Source organism: Bos indicus, chromosome X, assembly GCF_029378745.1.
Source record: "Bos indicus isolate NIAB-ARS_2022 breed Sahiwal x Tharparkar chromosome X, NIAB-ARS_B.indTharparkar_mat_pri_1.0, whole genome shotgun sequence".
In the NCBI taxonomy this organism is placed as follows: Eukaryota; Metazoa; Chordata; class Mammalia; order Artiodactyla; family Bovidae; genus Bos; species Bos indicus.
The window spans coordinates 53,243,073-53,265,536 of record NC_091789.1 but is presented as its reverse complement, the minus strand read 5'-3'; the positions used below and the strand labels follow the sequence as shown (position 1 = coordinate 53,265,536).

The window sequence follows — 22,464 nt, the reverse complement described above, 5'->3', positions numbered from 1 at the left end:
GTGATGCCATCCTACCATCTCATCCTCTGTCGCCCCCTTGTCCTGCCTTCAGTCTTTCCCAGCATCAGGGTATTTTCCAATGAGTTGGCTCTTTCTTTGCATCAGGTGGCCAAAGTACTGGCCTTTAGGCTAAGAATTAGTGCCATCCAAGTAAGTAGCGATGTAAGGGTTAAAAAGTGAAAGTCGCTCAGTTGTGTCCAACGTTTTGGCACTCTGTGGACTATACAGTCCATGGGATTCTCCAGGCCAGAATACTGGAGTGGATAGCTGTTCCCTTCTCCAGGAGATCTTCCCAGCCCAGGGATCGAACCCAGGTCTCCTGCACTGCAGGTGGATTCTTTACCAGCTGAGCCACCTGGGAAGTCCAAGAATGCTGGAGTGGGCAGCCTATCCCTTCTCCAGGGGATCTTCCGACCCAGGAATTGAACTGGGGTCTCCCCGCATTGTAGGTGGATTCGTCACCAGTTGAGCCACCAGCCTTGGTTTAAATTCCTGGCTGTAATTTACAGTGATTAAGTACCTGCATCAGGGTTGTTGTGAGGTCAGTACACCTTGTGCATCTAGAATAGTGCCTGGTCTGTAGTTCCAATACAGGCAACAGATAAAAAGGTAGTCACCAGTTTTTTGGTTTTCCAGTGCACATAGAACTCAACATTTATACTGTAATCTATTAAATATTAGCAATAGCATTATGTTTAAAACAACAGATGCATTAAAAATACTTTATTGCGGAGGAGCCGGCGTGCTGAGCCCCGGCCGCCGGCCCAGCATGGGTGTCTCCCGCGGGCCCGCCGCTGGCCGGGGCTAGGGCCGGATGGAGCCGCGGGATATGAAATTAAAATAAAAAAAAAAAACTTTATTGCTAACTAGCATCTAAATCTTAAGTGAGTCAATATTTTTTGCCATAGTAAATCACAATCACCATGATAAATACAATAATAGTGAAAAAGGTTGAAATATTGCGGGAATTACCAAAATGTGACACAGAGACATGAAGTGAGTAAATGCTGTTGGAAAAATAGGGTCGACAGACTTGTGACAGACGCAGGGTTGCCACAAACTTTAAATTTGTGAAAAAAACCCCAAACCCCCACAGTATTTGTTAAATGCAACGAAATGATGTATGTCTGTTAATTATTATTTTACTTATTAATATTACTAAGCTATTCTTTCTCAGCTATTCATATCTGGTTCGAAGGCTTCTCCCCAAAATGTTTTCAGATGGCTCAAATGTGGAAAATCTTACTCAAGGAAATAAAAACAGCTGAAGATGGACAAAAGCAGGGTAGTCACTTGTAAAGGAAGCTTTTTAATGCAGTCTAGCTTGCAATCTCAAAAATGACAGAATGACCTCTGTTCATTTCCAAGGCAAACCATTCAATATCACAGTAATAATCCAAGTCTATGCCCCAACCAACAATGCTGAAGAGGCTGAAGTTGAATGGTTCTACGAAGACCTACAAGACCTTCTAGAATTAACACGCCCAAAAGATGTCCCTTTCATTATATGGGACTGGAATGCAAAAGCAGGAAGTCAAAAGATGCCTGGAGTAACAGGCAAATTTGGCCTTACAGAATGAAGCAGGGCAAAGGCTAACAGGCAGGGCAAAGGCTAACAGTTTTGCCAAGAGAACACACTGGTCATAACAAACACCCTCTTCCAACAACACAAGAGAAGACTACACATGGACATAACCAGATGGTCAGTACAGAAATCAGATTGATTATATTCTTTACAGCCAAAGATGGAGAGGCTCTATACAGTCAGCAAAAACAAGACGGGAGCTGACTGGCTCAGATGAACACCTTATTGACAAATTTAGACTTAAGTTGAAGAAAGTAAGGAAAACCACTAGACCATTCAGGTATGACCTAAATAAAATTTTTTACAATTATACAGTGGAAGTGACAAATAGATTCAAGGGATTATACCTGATAGAGTGCCAGAAGAACTATGGATGGAGGTTTGTGACATTGTACAGAAGGCAGTGATCAAGACCATCTCCAAGAAAAAGAAATGCAAAAAGGCAAAATGGTTGTCTGAGGAGGACTTACAAATATCTGAGAAAAGAAAAGAAGCTAAAGGCAAAGGAGAAAAGGAAAGATATACCCATTTGAATGCAGAATTCCAAAGAATAGCAAGGAGAGAGAAAGCCTTCCTCAGCGATCAATGCAAAGAAATAGAGGAAAACAACAGAATGGGAAAGACTAGAGATCTCTTCAAGAAAATTAGAGATACAAAGGGAACATTTCATGTAAAGATGGGCACAATAAAGGACAGAAATGGTATGTACCTAACAGAAGCAGAATATACTAAGAAGAGGTGGCAAGAATACACAGAAGAACTGTACAAAAAAGATCTTCATGACCCAGATAATCATGACGATGTAATCACTCACCTAGAGCCAGACATCCTGGAATGAGAAGTCAACAGGGCCTTAGGAAGCAACACTACGAATAAAGCTAGTCGAGGTGATGGAATTCCAGATGAGCTATTTCAAATCCTAAAAGATGATGCTGTGAAAGTGCAGCACTCAATATGCCAGCAAATTTGGAAAACTCAGCAGTGGCCACAGGACTGGAAAAGGTCAGTTTTCATTCCAATCCCAAAGAAAGCCAATGCCAAAGAATGTTCAAACTACAGCACAGTTGCACTCATCTCACACACAAGCAAAATAATGCTCAAAATCCTCCAAGCCAGGCTTCAACAGTATGTGAACCATGAACTTCCAGGTGTTCAAGCTGGATTTAGAAAAGCCAGAGCAACCAGAGATCAAATTGCCAACATCTGCTGGATCATCAGAAAAGCAAGGGAGTTCCAAAAAAACATCTACTTCTGTTTTATTGACTATACCAAAGCCTTTGACTGTGTGGATCACAATAAACTGTGGAAAATTCTAAAAGAGATGGGAATACCAGACCATCTGATCTGCCTCCTGAGAAATCTGTATGCAGGTCAAGAAGCAACAGTTAGAACTAGACATGGAACAACAGACTGGTCCCAAATTGGGAAAGGAGTACGTCAAGGCTGTATGTTGTCACCCTGCTTATTTAACTTATATGCAGAGTACATCATGTGAAATGCTGGGCTGGATGAAGCATAAACTGGAATCAAGATTGCTGGGAGAAATATCAATAACCTCAGATATGCAAATGACACTACCCTTATGGCAGAAAGCAAAGAAAACCTGAAGAGCCCCTGGATGAAAGTGAAAGAGGAGTGAAAAAGTTGGCTTAAAACTCAACATTCAGAAAACTAAGATGGCATCTGGTCCCATCACCTCATGGCAAATAGATGGGGAAACAATGGAAACAGTGACAGGCTTTTATTTTGGGGGGCTCCAAAATCACTGCAGATGGTGACTGCAGCCATGAAATTAAAAGATGCTTGCTCTGGAAGAAAAGCTATGACCAACCTAGACACCATATTAAAAAGCAGAGACATTACTTTGCCAACGAAGTCTAGTCAAAGCTATGGTTTTTCCAGTAGTCATGTATGGATGTGAGTGTTGGACTATAAAGAAAGCTGAGTGCTGAAGAATTGATGCCTTTGAACTGTGGGGTTGGAGAAGACTCTTGAGAGTCCCTTGGACTGCAAGGAGATCCAACCAGTCCATACTAAAGGAAATCAGTCCTGAATATTCATTGGAAAGACTAATGCTGAAGCTCCTATACGTTGGCCACCTGATGCAAAGAGCTGACTCATTGGAAAAGACCCTGATGCTGGGAAAGATTGAAGGCGAGAGGAGAAGGACGACAGAGGATGAGATGGTTTGATGGTATCACCCACTCATTGGACATGAGTTTGAGTAAGCTCCTGGAGTTGGTGATGGACAGGGAAGCCTGGCATGCTGCAGTCCATGGGGTCACAAAAAGTCAGACACAACTGAGTGACTGAACTGAGCTGAGCTTGTTGTTTCTAGCCTAAGCAAAACCGTGCCTGTGGGATTTATTTGAGTTTTTAAAGTTGAAGTCCATTCATAAATCCCAAGCTTCCTCTTCTCAGGCAGGAGTTCTGTGATCAGGCAGTTGGGATTGCAGGCCAGTCCTCGACCCAAGGAAGTAACAGAGATGGTGTAAGAACGAGGTCCACCAATCTCTTGCAGGTTTACTATAGCCACAGCCCATGCTAAGTTCAAGAGAGGGCGTTCCCACATCTCAAAGTTGTCCTCCTGAAAAGCAAGCAAGGAAAAGAGTTGTGATAGTTTGGTAACTAGCAATAAGCTGCCATATTATTTGTGGCATTATGTCTTAGAATTATCGAGCACTTCTAGAGAAAAGTAGCACAAAGGAGCCTCATTACTGATTATGATATCAACATTAAAAAATGCCTTCTTAAAAGATCAGTGCATATCCTCCATAAAGTAACACATTTCAGTCCAAGACAAACTTGGTACTTGACTATTAAACCATCTTAAAATACACACCCCAAATAAACATTTGGATGAATTGTAAACGATAAAGCAAGAGAAGATGTTCCTGGCCAATTCCTACTTTTTCCCATAGAACATTATTTACTATACCTTTCTAAGCCAGTAACCCTGTTTGCCTAAGCGGTCCTGGTTGATGGCAATTACATCCTTATCCTGAAGAAGGGCTTTGGCTTCAGGGCTGATGTGTCGGAGATCATTGGACATGAGTAACGGAGCCGCCATGATAGCCCAGAGGGCCATCTGAGTTATTTGCTGATCCCGGCTGAGGCCAAAGTTGCCAATCACCAACTGGGACAAAGAATGAAGTAAGAATTCAAGCGAGATAAAACATTCTTAAAGTTACCTAGACACAGAGAAGGCAATGGCACCCCACTCCAGTACTCTTGCTTGGAAAATTCCATGGACAGAGGAGCCTGGTGGGCTGCAGTCCACGGGGTCACTAAGAGTCGGACACGACTGAGCGACTTCACTTTCACTTTTCACTTTCATGCATTGGAGAAGGAAATGGCAACCCACTCCAGTGTTCTTGCCTGGAGAATCCCAGGGATGGGGGAGCCTGGTGGGCTGCCGTCTATGAGGTTGCACAGAGTCGGGCACGACTGAAGCGACTTAGCAGCAGCATAGAGACAAGTCACCTTCCAGGGCATCCTGCTCTGATTACTCTCACATAAAGCCTCCTCCCAGGAACTTCTCCCTTCTGATTTATCCTGGGTGTCAAGTAGGAAGGAAACAGGTCCACTTCAGGAGCTTGAACCAGAGGGCTCAGGTTCTTACCATATCTGGGTCATTCCAACCTCCTGGTCCTGCAACAGGAACAATTATCTTCTGGTTAGAAGATGTCCAGTCCAAGGTTTTCCTTATACTTTCCCAAGAATCATAAATGTCAGCAAAATTTCTCCAGTGATTGCAGTACTCTCGGATTTCTGTGTAATTGGGCTGTGAAAACAGAGAGAACTCTTCTGTTTACTTTCTACTAACATTCTTGTGATAGGAAAACAATCATGTTTTTAAAAGGCACTTGTAGCCTCCTTAGTTTACAGATTAAAGGTCTCTATGAGGACAGCTAAATCCTTATCATTAATATAATGGAGTTTCATTATAAGACGTTTGCTTCAGAAGTAGGCTATATAACTTACAATGGTTCTAACAGTGTTTTTGCTGGAAATTTAGCAAACAGTAACTAGGTGCAGCAGTCCCCCCTTACGTGCGGGGGATGCATTCTAAGACTCCGAGTGGATGCCTGAAACCACAGATAGTACTAAACTCTATTATATGTACTACCTTTTTTTCCTATACAGATACCAGTGGGTGGGTAGCGTATACAGCATGCATATGCTGGACAAAAAGGATGATTCATGTTCCAGGTGGGATAGAGTGAGATGGCGTAAGACTTTATCACAATACTCAGAATGCGTACAATTTAAAACTTATTAATTGTTTATTTCTGGAATTTTGCATTTAATACTTTGGACTGTGGTTGACCTTTGGTAACCAAAGCCGTGGAAAGCAAAACTGTGGGATGGGGGGGACTACTGTATTGGGATTATGGAGGATTTTAATTTTTTCTATACTTCACGGTCAAATTTTTCCAAAATGCACATGTATTACTTTTATAATCAGAAGCAAATACAGTGATTTCCTAATATGATACTATAAATCAACTATCCTTCAATTAAAAAATAACTAAAATAATCTTAATAAGTAAAAGTTCCAAATTACACAGGACTCAGCCAGCAGATGATAAGGCAATTTGAATCCCAGGCATATAATTTGTTATGTTTAATTAGAAATAAAAGTTTGTAGATAGGCAGGTGGGCTATCTGAGGTTTAAGATGTTTAGAAAGAGGTTAGAGAATTTTGCAGAGATTAGAAGGAGGTAACGGATTCATTCTATAAGTAATTACTCAACACTTACCATAAGGTAGGGATACACTGATAAAGTCAGAAAAGGTCCCTGCCCTCCTGAAGCTTACATTTTAATGGAGGAGACAGACAATAGGTAAATCAACAAATAATTCCATAGAATGTTAAGCTCATAGAAGGAAATTGAATAGGTTAACATGATAATGAAGTGGGCTGATTCAGGATATATTTTGTAGGCAGTACTAAAAGGATTGCTGCAGATAGGTTGTGAACCATGAGACAAAAATGAACAATCAAAGATGACTGGCTTCTCAGTTGATGGTGACTTAGTCTCCAGTTACAGCAGTGGGGATGGTGAGAAGTGGATGGATCCTGGGAGAAATGGCAGGATGAGACTGTTAAGTAAGGCTGGACTTTGACAGGGACCTTCGTCTCCTTTGCTCTTGAGTTCTGAAAATCTATCAGCAAGGCTCTACTGGATTCTGGGCTCACTATCTCACCTTAAAGATGGGCCACACATAAAGGGGCCACTCACAGGAATACACAATGCTTCTGCCAGTCCTGTTCAGGGCCAAGGACATTTGCTTATAACCTGTATGAGAAAACAATGTGTAAAATAAAGAAAGGGATTTCCAGCTGGGACTGTATATTTTTAATAGAAGCTGCCTGGAAGGGCCACGTTTCTATTTTAAACCAGCAGCACAGAGAGGTGACTGTTCTGTGCTTACACTGTGTGTAGTGCCAGCCAGACTGCTGGGATTGTTCTGAGGAGAGAGTGCAGGATGGTGGCTATATTGAAGAAGGGCAGGAAGGGAGATGTTCTTCTCTCTGTGACTGTTTGACATCTGGGATTCTTTTCCCAGTGATGGACAGAGAGTTAAGAATTATCTGGAGTCAACTCAGAGCTCTCTTACATGAAAAGTTCACGGCATTAGCTGTGGTTGGGCACATGTGGCTTTTACATGCATCAATGAATAAATGTATGGACAAGCTGAAAGAAGAGGCAGGAACTCTGGCACACAGAGAATCATTATTTCCAGTGTTGTGACTGGATATTTCCAAAGTGAGGAGTAGTTCTTTGGATGCTTAGCTACCTTGTCCTCAAAGTTCTGCTTTTTGCTCTTGGCTAAATCTTGTGGATGAAACATACCCTCTGCCAAATGTTGTATACTGTCACAGTAACAACCATCAAATTTTAGCAGATCTACTCCCCAGTCAGCGAAGGTCTGGGCATCAATGTCATAGTATCCAAAACTCCCAGGGAAGCCTGCGCAGGTTTTATTTCCAACATCTGCATAAATCCCTAGCTTCAGTCCTTTGCTATGAACCTGAAATGAGAGAAAAGAGTCACCTCGCTAGAAGGGCAATCATGAAATAGAGAGAACCACTTCAGGCTGGAGGCAGAGACCTTCACCAGGTAGATACCGGGGGGCTTTCCCCTGCCCCCCAGCCCATAAAATTATTCAGATTAGTTTGTCAGGAGATAAAGAGCAAAGACCCCAGTTCTGCTGAGTTCAAACTATACCTGTAACAATAGCATAGAACTGATATGAAAGCTGTCAGTTGCTCTGATCTTCGTTTGACGGGATCTTAAAAGTTACATTTTCAGGGCAATGATAGATTTATCTGGACAAAGACTCTTTCCTTGACTGAACCTTAGGCACCTCTAAACCCCCTCTCAAGCAGGCCTCTACCTTAGCTTACCCTGTCTAGTTTTAGTAAGAATCCTGCAAACTCACCCTCCCCTCTCCACCTTTTAATATCTGATCAAATTCCTTATGCCCCACCCTTAATGTCTAAGTCCTTGGCTTGCTTCCCCTCCTCCTGATATCTCCTCTTAGTAATTGTTCATCCACTGACCCCCACAATCTGGCTATTTAAAACCCCACTCATCTTTGGTGTATTTTGGATTGAACTTGGCTCTTTCCCCTATTACAACAGTACTGAATTGTACTCAGTATCTGTCTTCACTGCCTTAAACTAGTGTTCGGCTCCATTACTCCTTAACAATCTCTAGAACATATTCCTTCTATCTTCTAAAGTTGTAATCTATAGTACAATTGTGATAACTGCTCAAAATTTATATGGAAATATATGCATGCATGTCAAGAACCAAGTTCCTTTTTTCTCCTAGAGAATTCAGTAGTTTCAGCAAAAAGAGAACTTCTCCAAGATGGGCCTCAAGAACTGTTGTGAAACACAGATCTGCTGATGGGATGAAAATCCCACCAAATAAGCCTTACAATTTGGATAGTAACAGCTATTTTACTTTCCAAGTGTTTTGAGCAAGATTATGTATAGAAATGCTTATAGTCACCTGAATGAAAAAGAGAATTACCCATACACTCACATAATCAGCCAGGCGGTGGATCCCACCAGGAAAGCGTTTAGGGTCTGCCTGAAGTCTGCCTTTTGAATCTCTTTCCGGAGCCATCCAACAGTCATCAATGCAGATGTACTCATAACCTACATCCTTCCAGCCATCTGAGGCCATGATCTCAGCTATCTGCAGGAAGAGCTTCTCGCTGAAAGACAAATTCCAAGAATCATTACAATTCATTAGACAAATGCTTGGGTACTCTGATTTATTAGGCATCTCAAGGTTTTGCAATTTATTTTTCAACCGGTTATAATTTGGTAGTAATTACAACCAATGAGGGTAAAATGGACTGGCCCTTTTTCTTCTCACTCCTTGCCCTTCTACGCCTAAGAACCCCAAACAGTTAAAAGAGGAATGAGAAATACATGAAACTGAAAAGGCTATTAGAACTAAGAAGACAGTTCAGTAAAGTAAAACTACAAAGTTAACATAATCAGTAGCTTCTTCAGATATCAACAATAACCTATTCAGAGAAAAAGACACCATTCACAAGAGCAACCAAAAAACCAACAGACAAAACCTAAAATACCCAGAAGTAATTTTAAAACTAAGTGCAGGGCTCATTTGAATAAACTATGATGTTTACAAATAGCTAAGAAGAGAAGCAAAAGGCAAAGGAGAAAAGGAAAGATATACCCATTTGAATGCAGAGTTCCAAAGAACAGCAAGGAGAGATAAGAAAGCCTTCCTCAGTGATCAATGCAAAGAAATAGAGGAAAACAATAGAATGGAAAAGACTAGAGATCTCTTCAAGAATTTGAAATATGTATAATATAATATATGAAACGAGTCAATGCACGATGCATGACCCTGATGCTGAGAAAGATTGAAGGCGGGAGGAGAAGGGGACGACAGAGGATGAGATGGTTGGATGGCATCACCCAGTCAATGGACATGAATTTGAGTAAACTTCGGGAGTCGGTGATGGACAGGGAGGCCTAGCGTGCTGGAGTCCATGGGGTCACAAAGAGTCGGACGCAACTGAGCGACTGAACTGACTGACTGATGATGTTCCAATTTATGAGAATAAATGGAGATACATTATTTTGTTCTTGAATAGGAAAACTCAGTATTAAAAAAAAGCAAACTCTCCCTGTACACTTCTAGACATTTACTAAAACCTTTAACTAATCCCCAAAGGACTTTTTTAAGGAAGTTTGCAACATGACTCAAAAATGTCACCTCAAAAGTTATATACATGAATAGTCTACCAAAGATAAATGAAGCTGGTGCTGTACTATTAGCATTAGAATACACAGATAAATAGAATCAAAGAGGAAGTTCAAAAAAAGAGATCCTTCAAGCCATTTGATATCATAAAATTTAGTACATATTAAATATAATATTGCTTATAGGTGAACAAAGTCCAGCTGGATTAAAGATTTAAATACTTAAAAAACCCATAAAAAATGCTAGTAGAAAATATAAATTTTGTATTCCATTTTATATTCAGATAGGAAAGAACTTTCTTTGCATGATACCAGAGCCAGAAACCATAAAGGAAGAACCTAGTGTTTGATACATAAATATCAAAACTAACATATAGCAAGAACCACTGTTTTGGGAATTCCTTAGTGGTCCAGTCGTTAGGGCTCTGAGCTTTCACTGCCAAGGGCCTAGGTTGGATCTCTGGTTGGGGAACTAAGATCCCACAAGCTGTGCGAAATTGTCCAAAAAAAGAACCACTGAATTCACAACTTATGGTAGACCCCAAACAAATAAAAACCAAAAAGTAAACGAAATAACCCCAAACACTCCAATTGAAAAATTTGGAACAAACAAGCAGCACAGAAAAGAAATCATGCAAACAAACAGCCAATTTAACTTATTAAAAGATGTTCAACTTTATCAGTAATCAAATAAATGAAAATAAAAACACCTACCAGATTGGCAAATTTCAGAAGAATAACAAAAATGCAGTGTTGGCCAGACTGTGGGGGAAAACAGGAACTCATACACAAGTGTGAGTCACTCAGTCCTACCTCTTTGTAACCCCATGGACTGTAGCCCACCAGGTTTCTCTGTCCATGGAATTCTCCAGGCAAGAATACTGGAGTGGGTAGTCATTCCCTTCCCCGAGGGATCTTCCCAACCCAGGGACTGAAACCCAGGTCTTCTGCATTGCAGGCAGATTGTTTACCTTCTGAGCCACCACAGAAGCCCACATGGTTGTTGGGAAGGTGCATTTGTAAAACTTTGGGGGAGGACAGTTTGATATGAAACAAAATGAGCATACCCTTGGACCCAGGATTTAGACTTCTAAGGAAAAAAAATCAGATGATGTACAAGGGTGGTTATTAGTACGCTTTGTTCATAATAATGAAAAATTGAAGATGAGTAGTCATGAACAGGAGATTGTTTAAATAAAGCATGGCTAATACATACAATCTGCACTTATGAAACTCCCATTCTGTGCCAAGCACTCACTCTTCAATTTACAAAGGGATCATCAGTTTGCCCAAGATCACCTGGCAAAGTAATAATAAGCTAGAATTTGAACCCAGGCAGACAGACTTCAGAGTCTTGTTAACTGCTCGAGACATAAATGTGATCTCATTTTTATTGAAAAACACTTTAAAAAGAAATTTGTGTTTTTATTTACATAGAAAAAAAAAGGAAAGGTCGCATATTAACACTTTAACCATGATTATTTCTGGGTGGTGAGATGAGGGGAATCTATTTTCTTTATACTCTTCTTTACTATCCACATTTTTTGCCATAATCGTGCATTAATTTCTTAATCAGATACAAAAATAAGACAACCACCACTCAGGAAAAAAAGGAAAAGACAGAAAGAAATATGGGATGGCCATAATTTACTCCAGGGTCATGATGGATTTAGTCTGAAACTTAGAAAGCCAATTAACTTTGTCATGTTTGACCAACATCTGTAAAGACATTCAAAGGAATAACTTATGGCCACTGGGATGTACCATAATCGCTACTTATAGAGGGGGCTCTGCACCAAGGGTGTCTTTATTATGTTTTTAAACAATATCTATCAGTGATTCTTAACCTTTTCTAGATGGAGATCTATTTGAGAATCTGAACAAAGCTCAAGATCCTCTCTCCAGAAAAACACATATACTCACATTTGCAGATTTGCATTAATTTCCCCATAGATTCCAGGCTAAGAACATTCCTTGCCTGTGCCCTCACTCAGTCGTGTCCGACTCTTCGTGACCCTATGGACTGTAGCCCGACAAGCTCCTCTGTCCATGCGATTCTCCAGGCAAGAATACTGGAGTGGGTTGCCCTTTCCTCCTCCAGGGGATCTTCCTGACCCAGGGATTGAACCCGTGTCTCTGTTCTTTATCACTAGTGCCACCTAGGAAGCCGTGGTAAAGAATCCGCCTGCCAATTAGGAGACGCAACAGACGCAGGTTACATCCCTGGGTCAGAAAGATCCCCTGGAGGAGGAAAGGGCACCCCACTCCAGTATTCTTGCATGGAAAATTCCATGGGCAGAGGAGCCTGGCAGGCTTCAGTCTACCAAAGAGTCAGATGCGTGGGCTGAGCATGAGCATAGGATAAGAACATTCCTTCCATATGCCTAATTGAGGGGGTTTGGTATTGCACTGTGCAATAACCCTTCAGATGGGTTATCTAGTTGAAAGTCAACCTGTGTGAGATAAGAACTGTTTTGCAGAGCACCAGAGTTGGTTCCCTGAGGTAAGAGTTGCTTTCCCAATCTGCAGACAAAGGATGTGTGGGTCTGATAGGATCAATACTTGTCTTATCCACTAAAGATCCTCCGAATAACCTTCCAACCAGAGGCCATACCCAAGGGCTATGGGGTGGGGAGATCTAGGAGACACTATGGTCTCTCTAAATTCCCTCAAATTAGAGCCAAGGAACCCGTGACTCCAAAAGGAGAAGAAATGACACGCGTTTTAGTCCTGTCTCTCCTACTCACCACAGCTGTTCTCAGTACTAGTCCCAGCAGAGACAGAGCTGCTGCTGCTAAGTCACTTCAGTCGTGTCTGACTCTGTGCGACCCCATAGACGGCAGCCCACCGGGCTCCCCTGTCCCTGGGATTCTCCAGGCAAGAACACTGGAGTGGGTTGCCATTTCCTTCTGCAATGCATGCAAGTGAAAAGTGAAAGTGAAGTCGCTCAGTCCTGTCCGACTCTTAGCGACCCCATGGACTGCGGCCTACCAGGCTTCTCCGTCCATGGGATTTTCCGGGCAAGAGTACTGGAGTGGGGTGCCACTGCCTTCTCCAAAGACAGAGCAGTAGCTTTCAATAAGGGTCTGAACGAACTGGATGCTAAATGAAGAAAGACCTTAGGTGGGTGAACAGGCAGAAAGAAGTGGAGAAGCAGAAGTCGCTGGCCAGACTCCTACCCCAAGGGGTCCCATGGAGAAAATCTAGAGCTAGTCCCCATCCAGCGGTCACAGAGAAAATTCAGGGCTAGTCCCCATCCAGGGCAGTTTGCTGGGGATAAAAAAGCAGCAGTGATAGGGGAGCTCTCCCTCCGGCTCAAAATTTTCTCGCTGAGACCCTCCATCCTTCCAAACACATCCAGACAAATATACGGAAAGGCGAAGAGAAGAAGGTACCCAATATCTCTGATACCTGATACAGGAATCCGGCTCTTCTTGGCAGTTCACGTTGCACATGAAGCGCTCCCAGTGCAGCCAGCCCATGGTAGGGGTCATCGCCAAGCCGTTGTCCAGGCCCCAAGCCCTAGGGAGCCCGTAGGGAACCAGGACCTGGAAGCAAAAGGCCAGCACGCAGCCCAGCCGCAGGACTCTGCTCACCGGTTTCATCGTCGCTGTCATCATACAGCACAGATTTCCAAGAGTCACCTGGGGTTTTAAATTTAACCTACGGGGGTAAAAAGGCGGAGACGGTCCGCAGAACCCGCTTTGGTCCCCATCACCAATCACTGGTGAGTAATTAAGCCGTGACGTGACTGTTTCTCCAGCAACTGGGATGGTTATCCCCGGAGGCTGACCAATGACCAGTCACAGAAGACGCACCGCCACCAACCACTCTCTCTCTTTCTGAATGTCGACCCGCCCTATTTTTATACCAGAAGGAAGTGCCGCACTTTAATGATCCGGGGTTAGAGCCTAGCGGTGCTCACGTGATCGAGATCTCACATGACGTAGATCCTCACGTGACCTATCGCTTACGTGAGCAGAAGTAGTTCTGGTCGTCGTCTACCGTCTCGCTATAAGCCGTTTGAGGGAAGAAAGAGGAAAATTATCCGGTATCGTTAGAGGTTGGTGTGTGGGTGGGAACCGGGGACCCGGGGGTGGTGATGATGCAGACCAAAGCGGGGTCCGCGGGCCGCCTCCGCCTTTTTCGTTCCTGCTTTCCCCTCCCCCGCTCCCCCTTCCCCCATCTCAGTGCCGGGAAGCCGCCTTTGCTGCGCCTGGTGGGGAAATGGTGGACGCTCGTGACTGTCTGTGTTTTTGTATATCTGTCTGTCTGGGCGGGTCTCAAAGGACCCTTAAGAGAAACCGTAAGCTGAAAAACATTGGAAAACCACGTCCCCGGATTAGGAAAAACAGATCTTGAGTCCAGTGGTCTGAATGCTAGTCCACCCATTCAGGCACCCAGTTTCCAGTGCCTGATTGTCTGTAGGGAGAGGCACCAAGCGAATTTGATCTGTAGAGTCACATCTAGGCAAATACTGCGTGCCTGACCGCGGCGCCCAATGAATGTTTTTACTGAATTAAATATTTAAATAACGTTTATTTTTCCGGCTTTTAACAAGCTACATGTTCAATTTTTGGACTTTGGAAAAATAACGGTATGCTATAAATTGAAAAAAATACACGTAATTCATCACTCGCAGATAACTACTCAGCATTTCGGTCTGTAAAACGTCTGTATATAACACGCACATAAATGCACGAATTCTTAACTCACAAATGGAATCCGGGTTCCTACTTCAGGCAACAGAGTCCTCGTGGCCTTCCCAGGAGACACAGTGATGAAGCAGAACCTCCGTGTCCCCACACGGGATGTTAAGGCCTAGAGGGCTATAGGGACATTAAATGGAATGGGTCGTCCAAGAGTTAAGGCAAGCAAAAAACCAGTGTGTAAATCTGTCACTCAGACCTGAAAATGATCTATAGGAAGACAGCACTGCACATGCATTGTTCCAGGCACATCTTAGGGAGTTAGTGAATGTTGACTTGAATCTTTGGTGTAGTATTAGGGACTAGTACACTTTGTACTTTCTTTCCAAGAGGCCCACTGTTCCCAGACCATGTCAGATAAGCCATACACATACAAAAATAGAAATTTTTATCAAATTTGCTATACGAAATATAACAAAAGTAAACATTTTAATTTGTTTTCTGTTTTTTTTTTTTTTTTGCTGAAATAAAATTTCTCTCTATAGAAAATTAGGAATGCACAAAAGAATTGAAAAAAGTTGAAAAAACCATAAACTTACTACTCAGAGTAGCCTCTATTAACATGTGACAAATTCCCCATGCATGTACTTTCCTAACTTTTAAAAGAATTCCAATTACAATGATTTTTAAAAATTAAACTATTTAGAAGTATATAGGGTAAAAAGTGAAATTCCTCTACATTCTTGCTACCCTATAGTGCTCCTTTTCTCAAAATACAACTTAACGTGCTTCCAGAACTTCTCTGCATTTACATACATATAGATGTTCCTGCTTATATTTTAAAATAAGTAGGTTCATACTATACATTATCCCTTCATTTAATTTAATTTGGAAATCTTCCAGGGTCAGGGAAGATTTTAAAAAAAATACAGCTACATGGCTTTCTGTTTTAAGGCTAAAGTATAATTCACTGTCATTCCCCTATTAATGGATAATTAGGTTTCTAATTTTCTGCCATCACTAACAATGCAACAGTGAACATTTGTGAGTATTTCTGTTGACCAGGTTCCTGGAAGGAATTCTAGCATGGTCGAAGGATATGTGAACATATATCTTTCTCACAGTTGTGGTTATAAAACAGTTATGATCTTAGGTCACTTAAGATTATAGCATAAGTAGTTTCTTATGTTATTCGATTTCCAATTTTTAAAGTGGGTAATATTTCATCTTTCTTAGTAAAATATCTTTCAAAAATATTTAGCTCCATAAACCTTTGTCTGAATTTCAGATCTTCTTAGGGCATATAACCAGAAGTTACATGTAGCAAAAGGCATGACATATATCCAAATTGCTTTCCAGAGATACTGCATCAACTTTCACTGCTCTGGGAGTATATTAGTTTGGGAACCCTGAATATCAGTATCAACTTATCCTTCCTATTTTACTTTCACTGTGGTGATGGATGAAAAATGGCAATTAATTGTAGTTTTAACTTGTATTTCTGGTGATTGATGAGGATTGAACATTTCCCAGACTCTTCTGTATCTTCACATCTGTATTTCCCATACATTTAATCTGTTACCAAGTCTCCCAGAGTCCACTGCTTTGAATGCATAGATCATTATCTTGCCTCTCCCCCCTTTTAAAAAGTATCTTGCCTCCCCCCACCTTTTAAAAGTGCCATTGCCTTATATAAATACCTTAACATATCTCTAACAGAGCTCTAGCTGCTCTTGGTAGTGTCACCCCCACGCCCTCTCTTTGAGCGTCACACTGTTGCCATGGTGATCTTTCTGAAAGGTTCTGACTACTTGACTCTCCTCCCCTCACTTTCCTTCTTCTCCTTCCTCGCCTCACTTCTCTCTCCTTAGCTCCCTGCCCGCCTCTCTCCTCCCCTCAGTGCCCCATGTAAAACCCTTAAAAGGCCTCTAGCCTTTGTCTGATAAGACCTCCTGGATGAATACCTTGCCAGCCATATCTCCTGCCTTGCCTCCTCCTATTTTATGCTCCATCATAATTTTTAGAATTTGTGGATCCCTGAGCCGGTTAGTCCTTTTCACTTAACTATTGTACGCTGATAGAATTGAGCAGTCAATCCCTGCTTTATAACACCCTTTCACCCTGTCCATAGTTATGTCATAGTAGAGAAATGTTTATTTGCCCATTTTGTCTTCAGTGCAGATGTACAGTGCCTCTGTAGGACCACGAGTCATTTCTGGGCTTATTGATCCTTATATGCCAGAACCTGGTACTGGATCTGGCAACTGAACAACGTAAAATGAAGATGTAAATTCTCTGTAGTGTCTTTTTTCCATTTATCTCTTTGGCCTTAATATTTACTTGATTTTTTTTAATTTGTATGAGTTTTTCAATATACTAAAGATAGTAATGTATTTGTTGTAGTTATCTTGTTTGTTGTTTGTTTTTTATGTTTAATCTTACTTTTGATGTAATGAAGTTTTCCATTTTTATATAATCAGATGTAGCTGTCTTTTATGTCTTGATGTCTCTCACTGATTTAGTTGCCATTCATTTTGTGTATCTTTTCATCTTTTGTATATCTTTCCTGACTTTGTGTTTATATATGATGAATGTGGAAAACTTAGAACATACAGAAGTAGCCAAAGAAAACATTCCCTGAAACAAAGTTCCCATAATCTTACCACCCAGAAATAGCCACCATTAATGGTATCCAGCACATAAAATAGGTATCAAATAGTTGTTGAATGAATGAATGAGTTAGAAATTTGGTGAAGTCTTTCTGTTATACAAGTGTCTTAAGAAAAAGCTATCAGTGTAATTTTCTATTAATAGTTTGCTTTTTCTCTCTTAACCATATTATGAACATTTTTCCATGACAGTAGTCTTAATTTTTTTTCAGCTATACCAAAATTACATTGAACCGAACCTGCCAGCAAGAATTCAACAGCCACCATGATGCTGAGCACAGAAGGCAGGGAGGGGTTCGTGGTGAAGGTCAGGGGCCTGCCCTGGTCCTGCTCAGCTGATGAAGTGATGCGCTTCTTCTCCGATTGTAAAATCCAAAATGGCACATCAGGTATTCGTTTCATCTACACCAGAGAAGGCAGACCAAGTGGTGAAGCATTTGTTGAACTTGAGTCTGAAGATGAAGTGAAATTGGCTCTGAAGAAGGACAGAGAAACCATGGGACACAGATATGTTGAAGTATTCAAGTCCAACAGTGTTGAAATGGATTGGGTGTTGAAGCACACAGGTCCGAATAGTCCTGATACTGCCAATGATGGCTTCGTCCGGCTTAGAGGACTCCCATTTGGCTGTAGCAAGGAAGAGATTGTTCAGTTCTTTTCAGGGTTGGAAATTGTGCCAAATGGGATGACACTGCCGGTGGACTTTCAGGGGCGGAGCACAGGGGAGGCCTTTGTGCAATTTGCTTCGCAGGAGATAGCTGAAAAGGCCTTAAAGAAACACAAGGAAAGAATAGGGCACCGGTACATTGAAATCTTCAAGAGTAGCCGAGCTGAAGTCCGAACCCATTATGACCCCCCTCGAAAGCTCATGGCTATGCAGCGGCCAGGTCCCTATGACAGGCCAGGGGCTGGCAGAGGGTATAATAGCATTGGCAGAGGGGCTGGTTTTGAAAGGATGAGGAGGGGTGCCTATGGTGGAGGGTATGGAGGCTATGACGACTATGGTGGCTATAATGATGGATATGGCTTTGGATCTGATAGATTTGGAAGAGACCTGAATTACTGTTTTTCAGGAATGTCTGATCATAGATATGGAGATGGTGGGTCCAGTTTTCAGAGCACCACAGGGCACTGTGTACACATGAGGGGATTACCTTACAGAGCCACTGAGAATGATATTTACAATTTCTTCTCACCTCTTAATCCCATGAGAGTACACATTGAAATTGGACCTGATGGCAGAGTTACTGGTGAGGCAGATGTTGAATTTGCTACTCATGAAGATGCTGTGGCAGCTATGGCAAAAGACAAAGCTAACATGCAACACAGATACGTGGAGCTCTTCTTGAATTCTACCGCAGGCACGAGTGGGGGAGCCTATGATCACAGCTACGTAGAACTCTTTTTGAATTCTACAGCCGGGGCAAGTGGTGGAGCATATGGTAGCCAAATGATGGGAGGCATGGGCATATCCAACCAGTCTAGTTACGGAGGTCCTGCCAGTCAGCAGCTGAGTGGTGGTTACGGAGGTGGATATGGTGGTCAGAGTAGTATGAGTGGATATGACCAAGTTCTGCAGGAAAACTCCAGTGACTATCAATCAAACCTCGCTTAGGCAGAGAAGGAGTACCAAACAACAACAGAAATAACAGCAGTGCATTTATGGGAGTTAACTAGAATAGGAATGGTGTCAGGCATATCCAGTATGATTGGTACTTGGGAATTATCATTGATTCTGATCACTCTTGGTCAGCTAGCTTCCTTTTCTTTTTCCTTTCATTCCTTTCATTCCTTTCTCTTTCCCTCCCTCTTACCCTCCCTCCCTCCCTCTTTCTTTGTTTCTTTTTCTCTCTTTTTTTTAAGAAACAAAAATTAAGTTTAACAGTTTTGCATTACAGGCTTGTAATTCATGCTTACTGTAAAGTGGAAGTCAGGATTGTTTTAAAACTTCAAGCTCAGTAATTTTGAACACTGAAACATTCACTTAGGATGTAATAACAAAGTTCAGTATTGACCATAACTGTTAAAACAACTTTCAGCTTTCTTCAAGTTAGTTATGTTATAGGAGTGTACTTAAGCAGTAAGCGTATTTAGGTTAAAGCAATTTCACTTATGTTAAATGTTGCTCTTATACCATGATACATTGAAAACTTTGGATGCATGTTGAGAAACATGCTTTTCTGTAAAAACTCAAATATAGGAGCTGTGTCTACGATTTCAAGTGAAAACATTTGGCATGTTTGTTAATTCTAGCTTTTTGGTTTAATATCCTGTAAGGCACGTGAGTGTACACTTTTAATTTTTTTTTAAAAAAAGCTCTGGGACAATTTTGAGATGTAATACCAATACTTTTAGGAGTTTGGTCATGTTGTTTGTATGAAATTCTGAGGCTTTGATTTAAATCTTTCCTTGTATTGTGATTTCCATTAGATGTATTGTACTAAGTGAAACTTGTTAAATAAATCTTCCTTTTAAAAACTGGAAAAATCTTGTACAGCTTCATTTTTATTACATTCTGTCTTACAAGCCATTTCTTTTATACAGTCCTCTGCTGGTGGAATTTAAATTGGTTTTAATTTTAATTATTATAAATATATCTTCAAATCTTTATGCATACATCATTGCACATTATTTATTTCTAAGATATATTCCTAGAAGTGGAATTGCTTTGTCAAAGGTCCACACATTTTTGAGACTTCTGATTTATATTGCCAGAAAGATTATGGTACTTTGTGTTTCCACTAGGAGTGTATTTTTAAAAATTTAGCATCCTCATATGAATGAATCCTCATAGGATTCCCATAGCATCCTCAATGAAGCACATTTTTCTCCTTGATCTTGGCCAGTTTGTTAGTTGAAAGTTGTATCCCATTATTATTTTACTTTGTCTTCCTTAGACTAATACTGAGATGGAGCATCTTTGTGTTTGTTTCTATGTTTATCCTCATCACATCCACAGGACTATTGAGCTACTCTGGAGACATTGTACTTTTTCAAGGCAGCATGCTCCAAAATCCAAAGAAGTAAAGACCAATAAATAATCCTCTTCCTTTCATTTAACTGTCAGTTCAGAAGATCTGAGACACCTTTATATGTTTAAAAGAAGAAGTAGACCTATGTTACAGAAACAATTCAGTGTCCTCCATGAATTCGTTAATAGTCTCTGAACACTCTTTAAGGTATTTTTTTTAATTGGAGGATAATTGCTTTACAAGTTGTGTTGATTTCTGCTGTACAATGAGATGAATCAGCTCTTTAAGGTTTTTAAGGGGGCATTTAAAGCTTGTTTTAAATCATTGGTTCTCAAACTTTAGTATGCGCCAGAATCATCTTATGGGGCTTGTTAAAACGTTGGTTACTGGGGCCCACTCTTAAGATTGAAATTCAGTAGTTTGGGGGTGGTGTTTGAGAATATGCTGATGTGGCTGGTCTCAAGACCATGTTTTGTGCTTCATCATAGTTCTCTAATGGCTACAAGCCTATAAACCCTAAAATGCAACTCTAAGAAGCTGCTTGCTCCCTGATTTTTGATTGCCTCCCCCACTATCCTGTATCAAGTAGTTTAAACTTTCTATGAAAGTATAAATTGCATATGGCTATTTATAATACTTTGTATCTCCCGTGAGGACTTTGAAAACCTGTGACATCTGAGGTTACCTTACACTTCTGCCCATATCATAGTGGTCATTAACCATTACACTTCTGGATGCCCTCAGGCCAATACCAGTTGCACCTGAACTTTGATAGATGTTTTTGTAGATTTCCTGCCTAGCCTGGAAATCCTTGGTCTGTTTAGAGCTTGAGCCCAGAGAAACGCTCTGAAGTCGGAAGCAACTACCAAATTGGTATTACCTGATTCCATTTTTGAATCAGGACACTTGAATAGGACACTATTTATTGAAAACCATGCTGAGGATACAGTGGGTAGTGATTTGAAATTCTTCAATGACTTCTGCTGCTACTGCTGCTAAGTCGCTTCAGTCGTGTCTGACTCTGTGCGACCCCATAGATGGCAGCCCACCAGGCTCCCCCGTCCCTGGGATTCTCCAGGCAAGAACACTGGAGTGGGTTGCCATTTCCTTCTCCAATGCATGAAAGTGAAAAGTGAAAGGGAAGTAGCTCAGTCATGTCTGACTCTTAGCGACCCCATGGACTGCAGCCTACCAGGCTCCTCCACCCATGGGATTTTCCAGGCAAGAGTACTGGAGTGGGGTGCCATTGCCTTCTGCCATTGTCTTCTCAATGACTTCTAATTTCTGTCAAAGTTGCCAAGAAAGCAAGATACCATTTCAACTCATGTCATACCAAGCCAGTTATTTACTTTGCCCTCCTAAGGCTTTCAGGAGGCTTTTTTCAGAGGGTTCACAAGTAGGAGTTTTTGCTTTCCAGGCTGCTCAGTTAATTTTCCAGAACATTCTCTTAGTATAAGCAAAGATTCTTCAGTTAGCCACTAGATGTCACCAAACCCCAGGATAGCCTTGGCTGATCCCGGCCCACCCCACCTCAACCACCCTGTGAATTGATACACAATTGCACTGTTAAGTTTTATCTACAAATCAAGGTCTTTTCCTTCAGGGAAAATTCTGTCAGCAAAAATGAGGATTTCTCCAAGCTGAGCCTCGAGGACTGTTGCAAAACAGCTGCTGATGGAAAGAAATGCCATTTGCTGTGTGTGATACCAGGGTGAGATTGTCACAAGGGCCATTTCACAACTTGCTCCCACATTGATCAAAATTCGGTCTTGTGAATGTAAAAAAAAAAAAAAAAAAAACCCACACATGTGCATGGGGTCACAAGCTTAGCGTGGTGCAAGACCTCATTTGGGAAAAGAGGGTGTTTGCGCCTGGAGCTTCTGTAGAAATGCTTTTTCCAAGAGTCCTTTTTCTCCCTCCCTCCCTCCTTTCACAGGGCTCATTTGTCAAGCACGCATGTCATCACGTCAAGGCCATCCCCACTTTAGAGATGAGAAAACTGAGTCTCTAGGAGAGTAAGAATCAACTTTGTCTTTAGTGAAGAAGCAGGATGCTGGAGGGAGAGGAAATGACGTCTGGCCAGGGAAAGAGAAGGAAATGTCTCGGATCCTCAAGGGATGATGTAAGGGTGGTCTTGCCCTGGGACGTGAGTCAGGAGGGTGGCGCTGACCAGCGCTGGGTCCAGCGGCTCCTCTATATCTCCCCAGACTGCAGTCCCCTTTCCACACGGCTTAGCCCGCCGAGTGACGGTGAGAGGATCAGGTAGGGGCCCCTCTGGAAGACAAAGAAAGAATTTGGAAAGAATTCATTGTTCCTTCTCACCGTCCGC

At 41.7% G+C, this 22,464-nt stretch overlaps 2 protein-coding genes across 3 annotated transcripts; one reads left to right on the top strand and one right to left on the bottom strand.

Annotated features, from left to right (window-relative positions):
- Window positions 1–1,289: 1,289 nt before the first annotated feature.
- Window positions 1,290–13,667, bottom strand: GLA (galactosidase alpha). The gene is made up of 7 exons (XM_019955978.2): window positions 13,257–13,667; window positions 8,647–8,821; window positions 7,447–7,624; window positions 6,797–6,888; window positions 5,208–5,369; window positions 4,524–4,721; window positions 1,290–4,172 (listed from the first exon to the last, which is right to left on the bottom strand). Exons 1-7 carry the CDS (start codon window positions 13,463–13,465, stop codon window positions 3,867–3,869), a joined length of 1,320 nt encoding a protein of 439 aa, XP_019811537.1. The 5' UTR covers window positions 13,466–13,667; the 3' UTR covers window positions 1,290–3,866.
- An 84-nt stretch (window positions 13,668–13,751) lies between these two features.
- HNRNPH2 (heterogeneous nuclear ribonucleoprotein H2) lies at window positions 13,752–19,650 on the top strand. 2 transcript variants are annotated; one of them, XM_019955977.2, is made up of 2 exons: window positions 13,752–13,896; window positions 17,376–19,650. In XM_019955977.2, exon 2 carries the CDS (start codon window positions 17,429–17,431, stop codon window positions 18,776–18,778), a length of 1,350 nt encoding a protein of 449 aa, XP_019811536.1. In that variant the 5' UTR covers window positions 13,752–13,896; window positions 17,376–17,428; the 3' UTR covers window positions 18,779–19,650. The 2 variants fall into 2 exon arrangements, with proteins under 2 accessions (XP_019811536.1, XP_019811535.1); XM_019955976.2 differs by having other exon boundaries at window positions 13,756–13,908.
- The last annotated feature ends 2,814 nt before the right edge of the window (window positions 19,651–22,464 follow it).

Excerpts from the sequence above, each read along its gene's own strand:
- GLA (XM_019955978.2), bottom strand. The coding sequence starts at position 13,465 with ATGATGACAGCGACGATGAAACCGGTGAGCAGAGTCCTGCGGCTGGGC. Across the intron at positions 7,625-8,646 it reads TCCACCGCCTGGCTGATTAT|GTTCATAGCAAAGGACTGAA; the intron begins GTGAGTGTATGG and ends CTCTCATTTCAG. Across the intron at positions 4,722-5,207 it reads GTTGGAATGACCCAGATATG|TTGGTGATTGGCAACTTTGG; the intron begins GTAAGAACCTGA and ends TCTTTGTCCCAG.
- HNRNPH2 (XM_019955977.2), top strand. The coding sequence starts at position 17,429 with ATGATGCTGAGCACAGAAGGCAGGGAGGGGTTCGTGGTGAAGGTCAGG.